This window comes from Bufo bufo, chromosome 11 (genome assembly GCF_905171765.1).
Source record: "Bufo bufo chromosome 11, aBufBuf1.1, whole genome shotgun sequence".
Taxonomy (NCBI): domain Eukaryota; kingdom Metazoa; phylum Chordata; class Amphibia; order Anura; family Bufonidae; genus Bufo; species Bufo bufo.
The window spans coordinates 86,708,528-86,730,900 of record NC_053399.1 but is presented as its reverse complement, the minus strand read 5'-3'; the positions used below and the strand labels follow the sequence as shown (position 1 = coordinate 86,730,900).

Below are 22,373 nucleotides of genomic sequence, written 5' to 3'. Positions count from 1 at the left end.
CGGATCCGGTATGGGGACGGATCCGTCGTAAAAAAAAACGTTGATGTTGGCTTCAGGATTTCCGGATCAGTCTCTTTTTCGCGCCAGCCAAGTCCTTCCTACTTGCTGGCGCAGGCGCATAACAACTGAAGATGTTAGGACGGATCCGGAATAATACATTTCAATGGGCTATTATTCCGGATCCGTCGATGCGGCAAGTGTTCAGGATTTTTGACCGGAGCAAAAAGCGCAGCATGCTGCGGTATTTTCTCCGGCCAAAAAAACGTTCCGGTCCTGAACGGATTTCTCTCCATTCAGAATGCATGGGGATAATCCTGATCAGGATTCTAGACGCCGGAAAACAAAAGCGCGAGTGTGAAAGAGCCCTTACTATAGGCATAAAATAAGCCCATTACAAAAAAAAAATGCAAGGTAGAAACTACAACTCCCAGAATGCTTTGCGCGCATTTTCCCTTATCATTACCAGGTATCAACTACAAGGCATTCTGGGAGTTGTAGTTACAAGTATCTATACCCCCCCAAGAAGAAACGGTACAGCCATTAAAAGCTACTCTTCTCAAGGTGATACCGCGTCGCATTTTATACGCAGTCTCCCTACTATTCACTGGGTTTCAACAACCTATTATTACCTCATCGACTCATAAGAACTACAACTCCCAGAATGCTTTGCGCTCATTTTCACTTATCATTACCAGGTATCAACTACAAGGCATTCTGGGAGTTGTAGTTACAAGTATCTATACCCCCCAAGAAGAAACGGTACAGCCATTAAAAGCTACTCTTCTCAAGGTGATAGCGCGTCGTATTTTATACGCAGTCTCCCTACTATTCACTGGGTTTCAACAACCTATTATTACCTCATCGACTCATAAGAACTACAACTACCAGAATCCTTTGCCAGCATTCCTAATGGCTCCAAACCTGACAGGAATTCTGGGACTCGTAGTTCCAAACGTTCATTCAAGACGCACAATAGATTTATCCCGCCTTCCTTCCAGCGCGGAAAAGCAGCTGACCAATCACAGCTCACCTCTCACACTGCACGCCCCTCGGCTATCAGAGCCGCGCTCCCATTGGCTTAACGCCTACAAGGCGGGAACTAAACAGCCGGAAGTGGTCATTTTCGCTCCCTCACTACTTCCGGTGCACTGTATTCACCCGTTATACGGCGGCACTGAACGGTGTTAGACCGGCTCCGGCCGTGCAGCCGGGATGTAAGCTGTAGACGGTCACCTCCTCCTGGTTTCGGTGTAAAAAAAAAAAAGAGAAAAAGAAAGAAAGAAAAACTAAAATTAATAAGAGACTGAGAGTAGAGAGAGTGTGTAGTGCAGGCGGGTTCTCTCTGCAGACATGGCCTTTGAGAGCCTGTTCTCCAGACCCCCCAACCCAGCCCCAGACACCCACATGACAGAGTGTCAGCATGCAGGGGACGAAAGGTCGAGTAATTACCTTCTCTTCTTATTTCTTCTCATCTGTTCTCATGTCTGGGGGTCGGGGGGCGGCTCATCAGGTGCTAATGTCTTCTTCTCATGTGTCTGTCATGTCTGCCGATGCTGGGGTGTCTTCTCTATCATGTAATGCAATGCACATGTGTCTGACCATGGCAGCCCTCACCTCTGCAGAGCCTGGGCCTCATGGGCTGACTGTGGGTGGGGGTATAACTGCATCTATGTCATGTACTGTGAGGGGATGGCGCATAGGCGGTACGATTTCTCGTGCGTTGCGGCTATCGTGGCGACTATGGTTGACATCGCGGGTAGAGATGTTAAGAGTGATGATGATGATTATTGCATTGATCTTATATTGTCATTGTGTGTATCGCCCCCCCGGAGGACGCGGGTGACGTAGGCCGAGCGCCATTGGTGGGGTTCATGAGAAGTGATCGTGTGATCACCGTCTTGTCAGATTGTCTTATAATTTATTTGTCATGTACTGTAGGTATCAGTATAGAGATCAGCATGGCGTGTGATGTACAGTGTAGGTCTACAGTGATTGAGGACTGTATGTGATGTACGGTATAGGTGTAGATGTGCAGTGATGGAGGACGGTATGTGATGTACGGTATAGGTGTAGATGTACAGTGATGGAGGACTGTATGTGATGTAAGATACAGGTGTAGATGTGTAGTGATGGAGGACTGTATGTGATGTATAGGTGTAGATGTACAGTGATGGAGGACTGGATGTGATGTACGGTAAGATATAGGTGTAGATGTGTAGTGATGGAGGACTGTATGTGATGTACGGTATAGGTGTAGATGTGTAGTGATGGAGGACTGTATGTGATGTACGGTGTAGGTGTAGATGTGTAATGATGGAGGACTGTATGTGATGTACAGTAAGGTGTAGATGTGTAGTGATGGAGGACTGGATGTGATGTACGGTGTAGATGTGTAGTGATGGAGGACTGTATGTGATGTACGGTGTAGATGTGTAGTGATGGAGGACTGTATGTGATGTAAGATATAGGTGTAGATGTACAGTGATGGAGGACTGTATGTGATGTAAGATATAGGTGTAGATGTGTAGTGATGGAGGACGGTATGTGATGTACGGTATAGGTGTAGCTGTCTAGTGATGGAGGACTGTATGTGATGTACGATATAGGTGTAGATGTGTAGTGATGGAGGACTGTATGTGATGTACGGTATAGGTGTAGATGTGTAGTGATGGAGGACTGTATGTGATGTACGGTGTAGATGTGTAGTGATGGAGGACTGTATGTGATGTACGGTATAGGTGTAGATGTGTAGTGATGGAGGACTGTATGTGATGTACGGTATAGGTGTAGATGTGTAGTGATGGAGGACTGTATGTGATGTACGGTGTAGATGTGTAGTGATGGAGGACTGTATGTGATGTACGGTGTAGATGTACAGTGGAGGACTGTATGTGATGTACGGTGTAGATGTACAGTGATGGAGGACTGTATGTGATGTACAGTGATGGAGGACTGTATGTGATGTACGGTGTAGATGTGTAGTGATGGAGGACTGTATGTGATGTACGGTGTAGATGTGTAGTGATGGAGGACTGTATGTGATGTACGGTATAGGTGTAGATGTGCAGTGATGGAGGACTGGATGTGATGTACGGTATAGATGTAGATGTGCAGTGATGGAGGACTGGATGTGATGTACGGTATAGGTGTAGATGTGTAGTGATGGAGGACTGGATGTGATGTACAGTATAGGTGTAGATGTACAGTGATGGAGGACTGGATGTGATGTACGGTATAGGTGTAGGTGTGTAGTGATGGAGGACTGGATGTGATGTACGGTATAGGTGTAGATGTGTAGTGATGGAGGACTGTATGTGATGTACGGTATAGGTGTAGATGTGTAATGATGGAGGACTGTATGTGATGTACGGTATAGGTGTAGATGTGCAGTGATGGAGGGCTGTATGTGATGTACGGTATAGGTGTAGATGTGCAGTGATGGAGGGCTGTATGTGATGTACGGTATAGATGTGCAGTGATGGAGGACTGGATGTGATGTACAGTATAGATGTGCAGTGATGGAGGACTGGATGTGATGTACGGTATAGGTGTAGATGTGTAATGATGGAGGACTGTATGTGATGTACGGTATAGGTGTAGATGTGCAGTGATGGAGGGCTGTATGTGATGTACGGTATAGGTGTGCAGTGATGGAGGACTGGATGTGATGTACGGTATAGGTGTAGGTGTGTAGTGATGGAGGACTGGATGTGATGTACGGTATAGGTGTAGATGTGTAGTGATGGAGGACTGTATGTGATGTACGGTATAGGTGTAGATGTGTAATGATGGAGGGCTGTATGTGATGTACGGTATAGGTGTAGATGTGCAGTGATGGAGGACTGGATGTGATGTACAGTATAGATGTGCAGTGATGGAGGACTGGATGTGATGTACGGTATAGGTGTACAGTGATGGAGGACTGTATGTGATGTACGGTATAGGTGTAGATGTGCAGTGATGGAGGGCTGTATGTGATGTACGGTATAGGTGTGCAGTGATGGAGGACTGGATGTGATGTACGGTACAGGTGTAGATGTGTAGTGATGGAGGACTGTATGTGATGAACGGTGTAGATGTGTAGTGATGGAGGACTGGATGTGATGTACGGTGTAGATGTGCAGTGATGGAGGACTGGATGTGATGTACGGTATAGGTGTAGATGTACAGTGATGGAGGACTGTATGTGATGTACGGTATAGGTGTAGATGTGCAGTGATGGAGGGCTGTATGTGATGTACGGTATAGGTGTAGATGTGCAGTGATGGAGGGCTGTATGTGATGTACGGTATAGATGTGCAGTGATGGAGGACTGGATGTGATGTACAGTATAGATGTGCAGTGATGGAGGACTGTATGTGATGTACGGTATAGGTGTAGATGTGCAGTGATGGAGGGCTGTATGTGATGTACGGTATAGGTGTGCAGTGATGGAGGACTGGATGTGATGTACGGTATAGGTGTAGATGTGTAGTGATGGAGGACTGTATGTGATGTACGGTGTAGATGTGCAGTGATGGAGGACTGGATGTGATGTACGGTATAGATGTGCAGTGATGGAGGACTGGATGTGATGTACAGTATAGATGTGCAGTGATGGAGGACTGGATGTGATGTACGGTGTAGATGTGTAATGATGGAGGACTGTATGTGATGTACGGTATAGGTGTAGATGTGTAGTGATGGAGGACTGGATGTGATGTACAGTACAGGTGTAGATGTGTAGTGATGGAGGACTGTATGTGATGTACAGTATAGGGGTAGATGTACAGTGATGGAGGACTGTATGTGATGTAAGGTATAGGTGTAGATGTGTAGTGATGGAGGACTGTATGTGATGTACGGTATAGGTGTAGATGTGTAGTGATGGAGGGCTGTATGTGATGTACGGTATAGGTGTAGATGTGTAATGATGGAGGACTGTATGTGATGTACGGTATAGATGTGCAGTGATGGAGGACTGTATGTGATGTACGGTATAGGTGTAGATGTGTAGTGATGGAGGGCTGTATGTGATGTACGGTGTAGATGTGCAGTGATGGAGGACTGTATGTGATGTACGGTATAGGTGTAGATGTGTAGTGATGGAGGACTGTATGTGATGTACAGTATAGGGGTAGATGTACAGTGATGGAGGACTGGATGTGATGTACGGTGTAGATGTGTAATGATGGAGGAATGTTTGTGTTGGACGGTAAGGTATAGGTGTAGCTGTGTAGTGATGGAGGACTGTATGTGATGTACGGTATAGGTGTAGATGTATAGTGATGGAGGACTGTATGTGATGTACTGTATAGGTGTAGATGTAGTGATGGAGGACTGTATGTGATGTACGGTGTAGATGTGTAATGATGGAGGAATGTTTGTGTTGGACGGTAAGGTATAGGTGTAGCTGTGTAGTGATGGAGGACTGTATGTGATGTACGGTATAGGTGTAGATGTGTAGTGATGGAGGACTGTATGTGATGTACTGTATAGGTGTAGATGTAGTTATGGAGGACTGGATGTGATGGAGGGTAAGGTATAGGTGAACATGTGTAGTGACACATTGCCTTTGTTTTGTAAGCAAAACGATGTAATTTTATTTTCATCTTCATTTTTTTTTTACATTTTCAAAGTAAGGAAAAAGGAGCTCAAAGCAAAACTTTAGGCCCCCTGCATGAATAGTACTTAGTAGCTCCCCCTTTAGCAAGTATCACAGCTTGTAATCACTTTTTCAGCCAGCCAAGAGTCTTTCAAATCTTTTCATCCATTCTTCCTTGCAGACGTCTTCCAGTTTTGTGAGATTCCTGTGCTGTCTTTGTCTTGCATGCCTTGCTCATTTTAGGTCTATTCACAGATTTTTTGTGATGTTCAGATTAGGGGACTGTGAGGGCCATGGTAAAACCTTCAGCTGCGCCTTTTGAGGTAGTTTCAGGTGGCAATTTCCTCCGTTTGAAGTGTAATTAGAAAATGACAGTTAACAATAGCAGTGGAGATCAAGAGACGTTCAATCATCAACTGTTGCTCCACCTGTAGTATACCACGACCTTATTCAGAATCTCACTCCGGCTCCACAATTATATCCACATAATCCACTCAGTAGTATTAGTTTTATTCAAAATCGTGCATGATTAAGAGGGCGTGACCCCTGAAACGTCGCGCAACATGGGGTAGCAATCAGTTCAGTGCTCTCAGGATTACTATACATTATAGCGATTTATTTATATGAATAAAAGGACTGAAAAATACAAGCAAAGTTTCAAAAGAGTGAGTATTATATATACCTCATGAATAACCTTTTGAATAAGACTAATACGACTGAGTGAATTATGGAGATCAAGAGAAGGTCTCTGAGACAACTGCTCGTAGGATTGCTAGAAGGCAAATCAGAACCCCTGCTTGACTGCAAAAGACCTTCAGGAAGATTTAGCAGATTCTGGAGGTGGTGGATTGTTGTACAGTTCGGTGACACCTGTACAAATATGACCTTCATGTAAGAGTCATCGGTAGAAAACCTCTCCTGTGTCCTCACCACCAAATTCAGAGTCAGAAGTTTACAAAAGAACTGACGAAGCCTGATGGATTTTGGAAACTACTACTGTGGACCGATGAGGTTAAAATAGAACTCGTAGGTCACAATGAGCAAAGGTATGTTTGGAGGAAAAAGGGCACAGAATATCATAAACTCTCCAACTATGAAGAATGGGGGTGGATCAGTCATGCTTTGGAGTTGTGCTGCAGCCGATGGTGCCTGGAACATTTCTCCAGTAGAGGGAAGAATTCTGGAAACAAACAGAACACCAACTGTAAAAAACCTGAAGGATGGCTTCTACAAATGGATAATGATCCTAAACACACTTGAAAAACCACAATACACTACCTCAAAAGGTGCAAGCTGTAGGTTTTACTATGGCCCTGATCTGATCATCATTGACAACCTGTGGATAGACCTGAGAAGAGCAGTGCATGCAAGACGGCCCCGGAATCTCACTGGAAGAATAGGTGAAAATCCCTCAAACAAGAATTGACAGGCTCTACAAAAAGTGATTACAAGCTGTGATACTTGCCAAAGGGGGTGCTACTAGGTACTAACCATGCAGGGCTCCCAAAGTTTTGCTTCTGGTTCTTTACTTTTTTTTTTCTTAAAATACTAAGGAAATGTGTCATCTCCAACTTTAGCAGCATCATAGGGAAGCCGGTGCTGACTCCTGATGTATAAAACGTAAAAAAATATAATTATTTTTTATTTAAATTTTTTGGGTGAGGGCAACTAATTTCTCAGGTTTTTTGAGACTTTTATACTGATGACTCATCCTCTTCATAGGTCACCCATAACCTGCTCGGTGGGGGGTCTGACACCCAGCACCCCTGCAGGTTCCAGGGCTCGCAGCTTAGTCCAGGCCATGTGACCACACATTCATCGGTCACGTGGTCCCAGTAAAGTGAATGGGGCTGAGCGCGATGACGAGCACAGCCATTATACAATGTACAGCTCTGAGCTTGGTGGGTGGAGAGAAGGCCGCGGCACGTGGAATAGAGATGGCCAAGTCAAGCTTCCCTTGTGGGGGTTGCCGAAGCAGGACCCACCGCAATCATCTAATAAAATATATATATATATAATAAAGCGTGCACCTGTAGAGGCACGAATAGTAATTCCATAATGTGATGTGGTGGAGAGTCATGATCTCATAGCAGGGGCATCCAAGGGAGGCAACCTTATGAGATCTGAAGAAAAAGATCCAACTGAAAAACCTCAGAAAGCAATATTTAGAGCTGTGGTCTCCAACCAGATGTGTGGCCTGTAGCCCACCTCGGTGGCCGTATGCACGGGTACAATACAACATCCACCCTAACGATATTGCAGAAGTATCATCCTCATCCTCTGGGCAGTGCCAGTATGGAGGGTGTGATAACAGCATATACCATTTCCCACTGAAATATCTAGATCCGCCTTCCGCTGGATCCACTGTAGTGCCGTCATCCTTAGAATCAGGACTCATCTGTCCCCGGGTTTCCTTGCAGGAAGGAGGGAGAGTTGGAAGACGGCGAAATAGATGATGCCGGGTTTGAGGAGGAAGAACCAGAAGAAGTGAAGGAAGAGGCCAAAGAGGAAGAAGAGGAGCCTCGGGAAGAGAGGCCCCATAAAAAGTCCAAGAAGTCGAAAAAGAAAGTGAAAGTGAAGAAGAAACACCGCCACAAAACCAAGCACAAGGTGAGGATTTCAGCCGACCGGCGTTTCGTATCTGTTTAAATGTCCTCTGAACGAAACTTTCCCCTTCGTGTTGTCTTTCCAGCGCAGCACACCATCCAGCGACGAGAGCTCGGACTACAGCTCGGACGATGACCACGCGGAGAGGCCTCGCAAGGTTCCCAAGTACCGAGATTACGACTCCCATTACAGACATGTAAGTCTTCAGCCACACGCATTACTCGGGCCTCCCTCTGTCATTGTCACCTCCGCTGCCAATTTCTTCTCTCGCTCTTGAGCAGTCCACATAGTCCATGCTGTGTGTGTATATAGAGTGACTTGGAGGTGAGGACAGTCTATTCCTTTGACTCCTTTGTGCCCCAGCCCTGTGAGTGCACTGTGCTATAAATTTAGGGCATGGTGATGGCTCTGGCCAACCAATCAGATGCCGAAGTCAATACCTGCTGCAGCACCCGGGTGGTCTGACATTGACGTGGAGGCACACTGTCATTTTTCAGGCCATGAAAATTTTGTCGGGATAGTTGGGAGGGTATAAACGTTAGCTTGTCAACCGATCCCGCTGAAATGTGCTTTAGGCCAGGTTCACCTCTGCGTTCCGGTATTCCGGTAGTGTGTTCCAGCAGAGGAGCAGACCACCCAAATCTCCGTATCTGCCGTCGCTGGGACTCCATTCACTGCAACGGCAACCGTCAGGTTTACAGCTTTCTGACAGAAACCTGACAGATCCCATTATGGTGAATGGGGATCCATCCGGTCCTAGCTGTGCTGGGGGAATTCCTCTGCTGGAATGGACTACCGGAACCCAGGCGTGGACCTTAGTCAACCTGCGGCCAACCAACTCCCAGCATTCCCTAATAGTTGTAGGCTGTCCAGGCCTGCTGGGAGTTGGAGTTTGGCAACAGCTGGAGGGCCACAGGTCGGGCATCCCTGGTCTACAGCTTTTGGGCCTGTTGTTAGAAACATGCTGATAATGGACTCTGCAGGCGGTGTAAGTCGGTGCACACCGGTCTTATAGAACAGGACGGTCTGTATCAGTGTTTTATCGGAATTGATCCACTTTTAAAGGGGTATTCCGGTTGTTCACATTGATGGCATTGGGGATAGCTATTAGATCAATGGGGGTCCCATTGATCATGAGAACGGAGGCCCCTCTGAAATGAATGCTCGTGGCCGCTCCAATGCATTTCTATAGAAGCTCCAGACACAGCCGAGTACAGTGCTCCAGAATTCCCATAGAGATGAATGGAGCGGCCGCACACTGCTGCGTTCATTTCGGGGGGGGGGCCTCCGTTCTCGTGATCGGTGCCGGTTGCCGCGGTAGGTCTCCCACTTATCTAATAGTTGTTCCCTATCCTTTAGATAGGGGATAACGTGTAACAACCGGACTACCCCTTTAAAATATGCATTGCAAAGGGGGAAATCGACAGCATAAATTAAGATGCGGAGGATTATCTGCGTCCCAGTTCCGCTGTGGAAAACCCGCAGCATTCAGGCCGTACCGTGTAACTTTCAGTCTTACCGTCTTGCAGCATGGACGTGGCGGTTACATGTCCTCCTCAAAGTCTATGCACAGCAAGAAAACCCCGCCTGACTATGACAGCTACAGCAACTACAGCGATGGCAACTACAATGAAGAAGACGAGGACTTTAATGAGCAGCTGAAACACTACCGGCAAGCGAAGGAGAACCCCGACGTGGGTGAACCTCCTTATAAGAAGCCAGCCATGAAAGGGATGCCGACAGGTAAGCACTCAGAGCGCCCGGCTCCTGACACGTGTTCTAGGGAATCCTTGTATTCCTTATAGAATAGCAGCTCTGGGGCTTCTCTTATAACTGTATGTTGGGCCATTCCTCTCTAATTCCTGCTAGAGGGTTAGGAATACAGGTACAGATGGGTGCTACTAGTTGGGGGGTGTCCCTGCCCAGTCTGACTCTGGCAGCACTGTTTGGGCAGTGTCAGACACCCCCCTAACAGGTAACACCTGGATGTGCCTTTATTCAGAAAGTTCTACCAGGAATAACAGAGGGAACGGCACAACTGACTTTTACTAAAAGGGGCAGTGACAGCCCCTCTATAATCCAGGCACTTCCTGACACCCTCTGAAGATTCTCTTATTTTATACTTTAACCATTTCAATGCCAAGGATGTGTGTCCTACGTCATGACTTTTGCCATGGCAGGAACAGCTGCAGTATTCACGGAGCAGCACTCATTGGGGGAGGGGCCGGAGCGGTGAGGACAAGAAGTAAAATCACAGCCGCTCATCTCTCCCTCCATCCATCTATTCCTCCTTCTCTGCATTCATCCGTCCATGTCATATCTCCCTCGCCCATCTCTGCCTCCATATATCCGTCCATCCATCTCTCCATTCATTCATCCATCCATCTTTCAATCCATCCATCTATTCAATCATCCATCCATCTCTCCATTCATCCATCATTCTCTCCATCCATCATTCTCTCCATTCATCCATCATTCTCTCCATCCATCATTCTCTCCATTCATCCATCATTCTCTCCATTCATCCATCATTCTCTCCATTCATCCATCATTCTCTCCATTCTTCCATCCATCTCTCCATTCTTCCATCCATCATTCTCTCCATTCATCCATCCATCCATCTCTCCATTCATCCATCATTCTCTTCATTCATTCATCCATGTCATATCTCCCTCGCCCATCTCTGCCTCTTTATCCATCCATCCATCCATCCATCTCTCCATCCATCTCTCCATTCATCCATCCATCTCCATTCATCCATTCATTCATCATTCATCTCTCCATTCATCCATCCATCTCTCCATTCATTCATCTCTCCATTCATCCATCTCTCCATTCTTCCATCCATCTCCCCATTCATTCATCCATCTCTCCATTCATCCATCATTTTCTCCATTCATTCATCCATCTCTCCATTCATCCATCCATCTCTCCATTCTTCCATCCATCTCTCCATTCATCCATCATTCTCTCCATTCTTCCATCCATCTCTCCATTCATCCATCCATCTCTCCATTCATTCATCCATCTCTCCATTCATCCATCCATCTCTCCATTCTTCCATCCATCTCTCCATTCATCCATCATTCTCTCCATTCTTCCATCCATCTCTCCATTCATCCATCCATCATTCTCTCCATTCATCCATCCATCTCTCCATTCATCCATCATTCTCTTCATTCATTCATCCATGTCATATCTCCCTCGCCCATCTCTGCCTCTTTATCCATCCATCCATCTCTCCATTCATCCATCCATCTCCATTCATCCATCCATCTCTCCATTCATCTCTCCATTCATTCATCATTCATCTCTCCATCCATCTCTCCATTCATCCATCTCTCCATTCTTCCATCCATCTCCCCATTCATTCATCCATCTCTCCATTCATCCATCATTTTCTCCATTCATTCATCCATCTCACCATTCATCCATCCATCTCTCCATTCTTCCATCCATCCATTCATCCATCCATCCATCTCTTCATTCATTCATCATTCTCTCCATTCATCCATCATTCTCTCCATTCATCCATCATTCTCTCCATTCTTCCACCCATCCATCTCTCCATTCATCCATCATTCTCTTCATTCATTCATCCATGTCATATCTCCCTCGCCCATCTCTGCCTCTTTATCCATCCATCCATCTCTTCAATCATGCGTCCATTATTCTCTCCATTCATCCATCCATCTCTCCATTCATTCATCCATCTCTCCTTTCATCTATCATTCTCTCCATTCTTCCATCCATCTCTCCATTCATTCATCATCCATCATTCTCTCCATTCATCCATCCATCTCTCCATTCATTCATCCATCTCTCCATTCATTCATCCATCTCTCCATTCATTCATCCATCTCTCCATTCATTCATCCATCTCTCCATTCTTCCATCCATCTCTCCATTCATCCATCCATCATTCTCTCCATTCATCCATCCATCTCTCCATTCATCCATCATTCTCTTCATTCATTCATCCATGTCATATCTCCCTCGCCCATCTCTGCCTCTTTATCCATCCATCCATCTCTCCATTCATCCATCCATCTCCATTCATCCATCCATCTCTCCATTCATCTCTCCATTCATTCATCATTCATCTCTCCATTCATTCATCCATCTCTCCATTCATTCATCCATCTCTCCATTCTTCCATCCATCTCTCCATTCATCCATCCATCATTCTCTCCATTCATCCATCCATCTCTCCATTCATCCATCATTCTCTTCATTCATTCATCCATGTCATATCTCCCTCGCCCATCTCTGCCTCTTTATCCATCCATCCATCTCTCCATTCATCCATCCATCTCCATTCATCCATCCATCTCTCCATTCATCTCTCCATTCATTCATCATTCATCTCTCCATTCATCCATCCATCTCTCCATTCATCCATCTCTCCATTCTTCCATCCATCTCCCCATTCATTCATCCATCTCTCCATTCATCCATCATTTTCTCCATTCATTCATCCATCTCTCCATTCATCCATCCATCTCTCCATTCTTCCATCCATCTCTCCATTCTTCCATCCATCCATTCATCCATCCATCCATCTCTTCAATCATGCATTCATCTCTTCATTCATTCATCATTCTCTCCATTCATCCATCATTCTCTCCATTCATCCATCATTCTCTCCATTCTTCCATCATTCTCTCCATTCTTCCACCCATCCATCTCTCCATTCATCCATCATTCTCTTCATTCATTCATCCATGTCATATCTCCCTCGCCCATCTCTGCCTCTTTATCCATCCATCCATCCATCCATCTCTCCATCCATCTCTCCATTCATCCATCCATCTCTCCATTCATCCATCCATCTCTCCATTCATTCATCCATCTCTCCTTTCATCTATCATTCTCTCCATTCTTCCATCCATCTCTCCATTCATTCATCATCCATCATTCTCTCCATTCATTCATCCATCTCTCCATTCATTCATCCATCTCTCCATTCATTCATCCATCTCTCCATTCATTCATCCATCTCTCCATTCATTCATCCATCTCTCCATTCTTCCATCCATCTCTCCATTCATCCATCCATCTCTCCATTCATCCATCCATCTCTCCATTCATTCATCCATCTCTCCATTCATTCATCCATCTCTCCATTCATTCATCCATCTCTCCATTCATTCATCCATCTCTCCATTCATTCATCCATCCATCTCTCCATTCATTCATCCATCCATCTCTCCTTTCATCCATCTCTCCATTCATCCATCCATCTCCATTCATCCATCCATCTCTCCATTCATCCATCCATCTCTCCATTCATCCATCCATCTCTCCATTCATTCATCCATCCATCTCTCCATTCATTCATCCATCTCTCCATTCATTCATCCATCTCTCCATTCATTCATCCATCTCTCCATTCATTCATCCATCTCTCCATTCATTCATCCATCCATCTCTCCTTTCATCCATCCATCTCTCCATTCTTCCATCCATCTCTCCATTCATTCTTCCATCATTCTCTCCATTCATCCATCTCTCCATTCATTCTTCCATCATTCTCTCCATTCATCCATCTCTCCATTCATTCATTCATTCATCCATCATTCTCTCCATTCATCCATCCAGCATATTCTGTAGTGCTGTACAGAGTTTGTCACTAACATCAGTCCCTGTCCCCATCGAGGCTCACAATCTATTGGGGTGCATTCACACGTCCGTATGTGTTTTGCGGACCGCACATCGCCGCCACTCTCATAGAAAATGCCTTTTATTGTCTGCAATTGGGGACAAGAATAGGAAATGTGGACGGCACATTCCGGCCCCATTGAAAATTGCGGGTGCGGACCCATTTTGCGGACGTGTGAATGGACACTAACTGTGCTATTTCCATCCCTGCAGTTTTCTAGTGACCCCAGGGTTCTGATATATGAACCCCCCCTCCTTATTATTTAGGGAGCATTTTTTTCTTCTACTAAAGCAGTTGAGAGCGGGAGTGGTGGACACATCTAATCGCCTCCTCAGACATTTACTGGCATGTGGTGACACAGTGAGTTAATCGGCGTCTGCTTACGTCAGACTATTATCTACAAACATGATTTTTTTTGTTCTTACGCAAAACATTAAACTTTGATTCAAAGTTGCGGAAAGACGCCATGATTGCAGGGCACTGGGTGATCTACAGATGTTTACAGGAATAGCGGTGTAAGAGGATTTGTTATTCCATCATTCATCATTTATTTGTATATGTAAAAAAAAAAAAAATGCTAAAGGGTTAAACAAGTAGCATTTCTTTCAGACAAGAATGTCCTGATCTTTTCCAGGGCCAGAACAGAAAGGGTACTACTATGGACGGGGCCTCGGGCCACACAAGAAGACGATGCATAAAGACCGAGGCCGAGGAAGAGGGTCTCATAAAGGGCTGAACCCTTATTATCAAGATGGCTTCCAAGAGGTGGGTGTCACTGATGATGCCGACAACACTTAAAGGGGTTGTGCCACAGGATAGAGGATAACTAGCTGATTGCTGGGACCCCCACCGATCATAAGAATGGGTGTCCTGTGGAGAATGTGCCCTGCGCGCCAATCATTCTTTATGGGAGCGTCACAGAATGAATGGAGCGGCAGGGCACATGCTCAACTTACCGCTCCATCCTCGTGATCAGTTGGGGTCCCAGCAGTCAAACCCCCTTCGATCAGCCAGTTATCCTCTATTCTGTGGGTATGGGATAACGTAAAAACTTAGCACAACCCCCAGAAAGGATGCGGCAGAATTGTCATTGTCAGGAGGGGCGAGAGGTCCTCTTTAATATTAAAGGGGTGCTGCATCTTTTGGGAAAAATGTAATGGTCCCAAGTGTTATAACACCAAGTACTTAACCTCCTTCAGTGCCGGATGATCCAGTGCCCCGGGGGTCCTTCCAGCCTCTGTTTACAAGTGGCCAGCATGTGACCGTCCTGGCCATGGGAACCATGACCCCTGAGGTGACTGATTTTTCCAGTGTAAATGTCTGGGGGCATTGAATGTGAGAGGATGGAATGAGGAGGATGAGTCCAGCGGCTCAGCGAGGAGCACAAGTGGGCTTCTAGCAGACAGGTGGAGAGCTGCATCTAAGGCCTCATGCGCACGGCCGCTGCTTTGGTCCGCATCCGAGCCGCGGTTTTGGCGGCTCGGATGCGGACCCATTCACTTCAATGGGGCCAGCACTCCGTGTGCTGTCCGCATCCGTTGCTACGTTCCGTGGTCCGGATTTTTTTTTTTAACCTGCCCTATTCTTGTCCGCGTTTTGCGGACAAGAATAGGTAGTTATATTAAGTCCGTGCAATTCAGCAAATTGCGGAACACACACGGACACCATCCGTGTTTTGCTGATCCGCGGTTTGCGGACCACAAAACGCACAACGGTCGTGTGCATGAGGCCTAACTCTACAAGAATCTGTAATCGGCGGGCGAGAGCAGTGACGTTCCTACGACCTCTCGGCAGCAGGATCATCCTGGCTCTGCATTCATGGTGGACCTGGCCTGCTCAGTGCTATATCCATTATTAGGGAGTTATAAGATTACAGCGTCCCCGAACTTCCCAAAAAACCTTTGATATATCATGGCCACATAAAATGCCCTGCTGAAAACAAGCCCTGAACCAAACACTAAGACATGGACGAACCTATTAGGGCTCGGAGCATTAAGTGACAGCTGTAGGAGCGATCTTACCACCTTACAGGCGGGAGCGACTTTGGTTTTGTCTCTCTTACATATTTCGTGACCGATACCCGAACTCCTTCAATGCTCCGAGTCCTGGATGATTTTGATCGGTGATGAGACGTCCACTAGAGCGAGGAGAAAGAAAGGCTCAAATAGGGGGCTCTCTCCTCACTGCAAGAGACTGACTCGAGAGGGACTCGTAGGCCCTGATTTATCGTACCTTCTGTCCAGACATCTGGCATCAAAACGTTGCAAAAATAGGGCTTTTGCAATTTGCTTGCGCAAAATTTAGCGCATTTTTACACCACCCACTCCAGTTTTGTATTGTGGCTGGTAAAGTGGGTGTGGTTAGTTATGTTAATGAGTTTCACTCCAGGAAGAGGGTGGAGTAGGAAAACAGGAGGGGCTTCTCTAGACAGAAGTGTTAGGTTTAAGGATAAGGAGACATATGGTAAATGTGGCATAAAGTACACCGACGGAGAATCAAGCAAAACTGACTTCAAATATTCCCCTCATGATAAATCCCCCCAATAGACTTTCTATTGACCTTCTCATTTGGGGGTCCCCGCCAATCAAAACCTTTGGTATGTCACTGTGTCTTATCAAAAGGTCAATTCTTAAAGGGCATCTGTCAGCAGTTTTGTACCTATGACACTGGCTGACCAGTTACATGTGCGCTTGGCAGCTGAAGGCGTCTTTGTTAGTCCCATGTTCACATTTGCAGAGAAAATGATGTCTTAATATATGCAAATGAGCCTCTAAGAGCAACGGGGGCGTTACCATTACACCTGGAGGCTCTGCTTTCTCGGCAACTGCCACATCCTCTGCACTTTGATTGACAGGGCAGCGTAATGTAAGCGTGAGTAGAGCCTCTAGGTGCTACGACAATGGCCCTAGTGCTCCTAGAGGCTCGTCTCTTCCTCTGCAACGGCCGTGCCCTCTGCACTGTGATTGAGAGGATTAGGCAATGAAAACGTCATCCCTGCCAATCAAAATGAGGAGGGCACGGCAGGTGCAGAGAGAGCAGAGCCTCTAGTCTAGAGCAACAACCCCATTACTCACAGGGCCTCATTTGCATATATTAAGACATCATTTTCTCAGCAATGCGGGCACATATGAATATGGGACCAACACAGTTGTCTTCAGCTGCCAAGTGCACATGTAACAGGTCAGTCAGTGTCCTAGGGACAAAACTGCTGACAGATGCCCTATAAGGCCTGGATTAGTGGTTTCAGCAGCATCAGGAAGCCCTTGTGTCCTAATATAAACTGTGCTGCTGTGAATATTCTGACAATCAGTTCACAACTTTTTGTGACATTGAAATAATGAGAAACTGTTCTATTCCACATCATCTGTGGAAAGAGATCCGCCAGGATGGCAGCACTAACAGGAAGCGCTTTGTCCACTAGGAGAATAAACATGGGAAGAAATGGGTGGCGATGAGTCAAGAATTCATCAATCAGCATACAGTGGAACGCAGGGGGAAGCAGATCTGCAAGTACTTCTTGGAGGCCCGATGTATAAAGGTAAAGTACACAGAGGATGAGGCAACCGGTGCTAATAGCGATGTCCGTATTGTAGCCGCCACTGGTTATTATTCATCATGAAGTGAATGTAAGTGCAGTAGAGTACAAGACCCTGCCCCACCAATCCATCCAAAGATGTGGGATTACATGAGTGATCCTGTGTAGGATTTAGCTGTGGCAAATCCGCAGCACAATCTACATGTATCACACGCGGAGTTCACCCCTCGTATTGAACGGAGTGAAATGTCCAGTGAAATGTCCTGCTCAATAAATTGACACTTTGGATTAGAAAATTTGCGTTCCACACAATTTCCACAGCGAGCGTTGGTACGTTCACATCAGTGGCCGGAGTTCACTGCATAACAGCGTGAACCTCCAGATTCCCATTGACTGAAGCCGGATACAGAAATGCCGGCAATCGGCTGGATCCTCGTTTGATACCCATTATAGTCAACAGGGATCTGGGGGGTCCCCATCGGTCTCATCGGTCTGACCTCCACCGATCTAACAGTAATCCTCTCTATAGTGGATAGGCAGAACTACTTGTAACCTGAATGCCCCTTTACAGGGTTGTCCTGTTTGTTGAGTACAAGACTATTCTGCTGCTGTTTTATTTCAGGGAGACCAATGCAAGTTTGATCATGATGCCGAGATAGAAAAGAAGAAAGAAATCTGCAAGTTTTACATACAAGGTTACTGTACAAGAGGCGAGAACTGTATTTACATGCATAATATCCTTTTTATACCAGGTTAATAATGCAGTTTGTCACAGACGCAGGGAAACCGAATATGTAAAGTTTTTGGTTGAGCATCATAAAGCATTTTCCGTCCCACTGCAGGATGTAGACCAGGTGATATTTGACCACTGATGTAATACACTGGAGTGCCTTTGCATTGCAGTGTATTATACCGGTCAGTGTAATGCAGGCCAGTAAGGCCTGTCCTATGCTCTGGGTGCTTTCATCAGCACCCAGTGTAGGGTCAGCAGAACCCTTTCTTTCTTTCCATGGAGGTGTGTGTACATCTAGCTAGGAGGCCTGGGACCTCTCCTCCTGCAGAAAGGAAGGAGCTGCTGCTCTACTCGGCACCCGGGCTTATAGTCTGATGGCCAAGGGTCCCCAGGAGCCTCGGACGCCAGGCGACTGCCCAAAATGCCCTTTTTGTAGACTGACCCGACTCGGCAAATCTCTCGATTAGGCAATCCCCTTCAATTTCATCTTAATCTCATAAGCAGCACAAGAACAATATGTCTGCCCACAAACTCGAGATGCTCCTCCAAAGTGCTCACCTGTCAGAGCGCGTTCACACAGCTGTATCCGTTTTACGGTCTGCAAAATACGGATGATGTCCTTGTGCATCCCATTGAAAAAATGACTATTTTTTAAAACGGACAAGAACAGGACATGTTCTGTAATTTTTCGGCCTGGCTGCACAGGGATGACATCCGTTTTTTATTTTTGCGGCCCCACAGAATTGAACGGGTCGCATGTGGATGCACCCTAATGGGGCAGCCGTTTACACGATGTCACGTTATGCGGGGGACAGTAATATGTGGAAATAGCGATGGGGATTTGGATCCGTACAGTGTCCATATTAGGCCTCATTCACACTATGCGCACAATTGAACACTTGGTAAGGGTGTGTTCACCCAGAGTAAATACGTGTCCAAAACTGCCCTGAGATTGAAGATGCTAATCCTTTAGTCCAGCGTCATGGCCGTCTGAATGAGGCCTAAACCTTGCGTTCACCCGTCTCATAGACGCCGTCCACTTTTCTCATTGTCCTTAACACTTTGTGCTGTACGTGAATTTCCGTGCAAGTTTCACCATACGGGGACAACGTGCTACCAAGGAGAACACTGCAAATTTTCTCACGACCCCCTTACTGACGAGTCCAGAGAGCTACTGCACAAGGTAAGTGGCTGCCACAGTTACTGGAGAAGGAGCTGTAATCAGTTTTGTATCTGATTGGTGGGGGTCTGTCACCTGGCGTACCCGCCAATAATCTGTTTGAAGGGCATCCTCTTCCTTTGCCTGTGATGTCACACCCTTCGATCACATGGCCTTCCTGCTGCAGCTTAGTCCTATTCAAGTGAATGGGATGGAACTGCAATACCGAGCACAGCCACTAGCCAGTGGGTGGCGCTGTGCTTGACATACCATGAAGAGGCTGCAGCTCCTTTAACTGAGGCCAGTCCATCAATGTGAAACTCCCAGTAAGCCTCTTTAATGTACCAGTGATGGGAGTTAAAGGTGTCGTCTCCCATAGGACAACCCTTGTGCACACGCCCTAGCAAGGTATACGGATGTCATAGAGAAGGTTCCACGGATAATAGCTGGTTATTGAGTTGGGGGGGAAGGGGGGTCATCTGCTGCATCTAGTTCCAGACATGACCTGATGGGTTTCAATGTACAATAATTTATTAGAAAAAGCAGAAAAAATGATGAGGTGGTGCTGTAATGCCATGACGCTGGACTAACTCCCTGTGATCCCTGTGTTCTGCGCAGGTTCTGAACACGGAAGAAGAAGCGCAGCACGACATGGATGAGGAGATGGAGGAAGAGCCGCATCATGGGTGAGTTCACTGCTTATCAGTAAAACGGCTGATGGGTTTACGACCTCCCTCATCATTAGTCTTTAGGACCAGTGAGGTCTAAAGACCATCAGCCATTTTCCATGGATAAAATAAAGGTGAGGTTTTATGGAGACCCTAAAATGTCAACCTGAGCAAAGGAGGATGGAAGGCAGAAAAGTCCGGGGTCCGGAGGAGCAGCTGGAAAAAGGCCAATCAGAACCTCATTAAGCCAAACTTTTCTGGTGAATAGTTAAAGGGGTTTCCAAGACTTTATAAGAGGATAGGTCATCAGTATCTGATTAGTGGGGGTCCGAAACCCGGGACCCCCATGGATCAGCTGTTTGAGAAGGCACTGGCAGTCTTCTCTCAGCTTTCCCTAGGCTAGTGACGACACGTTCATCGGTCACGCGGCCTAGGAGCAGCTCGCTATACAACGTACAGCGCACGTAGAAGGCTGCGGCGCTCACAGGACCTCCGGTGCCCTGATTGGTGGGGGTGTCAACTTCAGCCAATCTCTGCATGCGCTGATGCTGATTGGCTGGGACTTCCCGCCAGTTGACTGTTCTGCATATGGTGTCAGCACAGGCACTGAGATCGTGTGCTCGAATAAAGTGAAAAGTGGCCGCAATGGACAGGGCCGCCTCCAGATCCCTCGTAACTAGAAACCATCTCAACCCGAGGCCATCGGGAGGATCACTGTACCAAAGCTTTGCTCGAGGGATCAGTGGGAATCCCAGTGGTCAGGTTTACTATACGTACTGGGTATGGCATAATTTAGAAACCTGGTGAAACCCCTTTAAGAGTCCTCTGGCGGATTATATCTTCTGTGCTCTCTGGGACTGAGCAATAGCAAGGGGTTGTCCAGTATTTCTCGCCCATATTCCTTGGGGGACACAGGAAACCATGGGTATAGCTCTGCTCCCTAGGAGGCGTGACACTAAGTGAAAGCTGTAAGCCCCTCCTCCATCAGCTATACCCTTCACCCTGGAGAAGAGACTGCCAGTTTTTGCTTAGTGTCCAAGGAGGCAAGACACCCCCTGCTTATGCAGGGTTGTTTTCCTATGAATTTTTTATTTTTTGCGTTATTTGTTGTTTTTAATTCGATTTTTTTCTACCTACAGGGACAACAGAGGCGCATTAGACCCCTCTGTTTCTCCCGGGGTTGAGTTGCGCCAGTGCCGGTAATTCCGCACTGCCGCCTCCCCCACAGAAGACAAGGTGGACCAGGGCAGCCTCGCTCCCCTGCGTCCCGCCAGCTCAGGGTCGCCCGCACGCCAAGTCCCTCCCCCGGCTTCCTGCCACTGCGGTGCCAGGAGCTGAAGGGGCGACCCCTGCTGGATGGACTGAGGGCGAAGACAGCGTATGGTGAGAGTGGCTGCTCCAGCCTCCCCTTCCTCCCTCCCACCGCTGCTACATCCCCCATGGCCGCTGCTACATCCCCCATGGCCGCTGCTACATCCCCCATGGCCACTGCTACATGGCCACTGCTACATCGCCTGCCCCCCCCCCGGGCATATCGGGACGTTACCGGGCAGGGGAGTTTATCTGGGCAAGTCCTTGGCAGGGACGCTGCCTTCAGGGGACGGCTGCAGGCAAGCAAGCCGTCTGCCACATCCAGGCGCGGCTGGGGGCCGCTTACTTGGCGTGAACGGCGCCATTTCATCTTGGCCGGCACTTCAGCACCTTGGGGGTTAAAATCATTTTGCCGCGCGCGCGCGGCTCTGTTTCTTCTTCAGCGCGGCAGAGGGGGGGCGGAGATTCCTACATGCGCTCCGCTACTTCCAGTTTCATCGGGCTCCACTTCTCAGTGCTGCGTGGAATCCGCTCTGCCGTGCGATCCTGAAGCCATTCATCTCCGTGCTGCTGCCTCTCCTCCACAGCCTCCTCAGTCTGTTCCCCTTACCGCTGCCGCTTGCATCATCCGGGTCTGGTAGGACTGTTAACCCCCTCCGTGCCACCACTTTTCTTTGGGGTCTCCCACTTTAAGTGCAACATCTCTTTTCCACCATGTCAGACCCTTCTGCAGCCGCCAAGCCTTGGTACCATGCCTGTACTGCTTGTAGGGAACCCTTTCCCCGGGGGCAGTCTGATCCGCACTGTACTGCATGCCGAGCTCCACCGCAGCCTCAGTCGCCCGCTGTGTCGCTCCCTGCTTCCTCTGACCCGCCTGACTGGGCTAGATCCCTGTCCCAGGCCGTGGAAAGCCTCACTCATGTCGTGGGCCGCCTAATAGACAGGCCACCTACCCCGCAGGACGCCTCTCTGACTGTCGCGCCCTCCGGGTCCACTGCTTCTGCCGCTGCAGCGGGTTCACTCTCTCTTAGTGACCCCTCCCGAGCTAGGCACTCTCAGAAGCGTATTAGAGTAGAGCGAGCCTCCTCCTCTGAGGCCTCACTCTCCCCGCCAC

General features: G+C 47.4%; 1 protein-coding gene across 1 annotated transcript in view; it reads left to right on the top strand.

Annotated features, from left to right (window-relative positions):
• Positions 1-1,036: 1,036 nt before the first annotated feature.
• The window catches only part of ZC3H6 (zinc finger CCCH-type containing 6), a 33,367-nt gene continuing 12,030 nt past the window's right edge, over positions 1,037-22,373 (top strand). Inside the window, exons 1-9 of the mRNA XM_040412255.1 lie at positions 1,037-1,436; positions 8,005-8,194; positions 8,277-8,387; positions 9,721-9,934; positions 14,488-14,618; positions 17,275-17,391; positions 18,011-18,122; positions 19,195-19,304; positions 19,899-19,966. Of these exons, the coding sequence (XP_040268189.1) occupies positions 1,351-1,436; positions 8,005-8,194; positions 8,277-8,387; positions 9,721-9,934; positions 14,488-14,618; positions 17,275-17,391; positions 18,011-18,122; positions 19,195-19,304; positions 19,899-19,966 (1,139 nt within the window). The 5' untranslated portion in view covers positions 1,037-1,350. The remainder of the gene's footprint in view (positions 1,437-8,004; positions 8,195-8,276; positions 8,388-9,720; positions 9,935-14,487; positions 14,619-17,274; positions 17,392-18,010; positions 18,123-19,194; positions 19,305-19,898; positions 19,967-22,373) is intronic.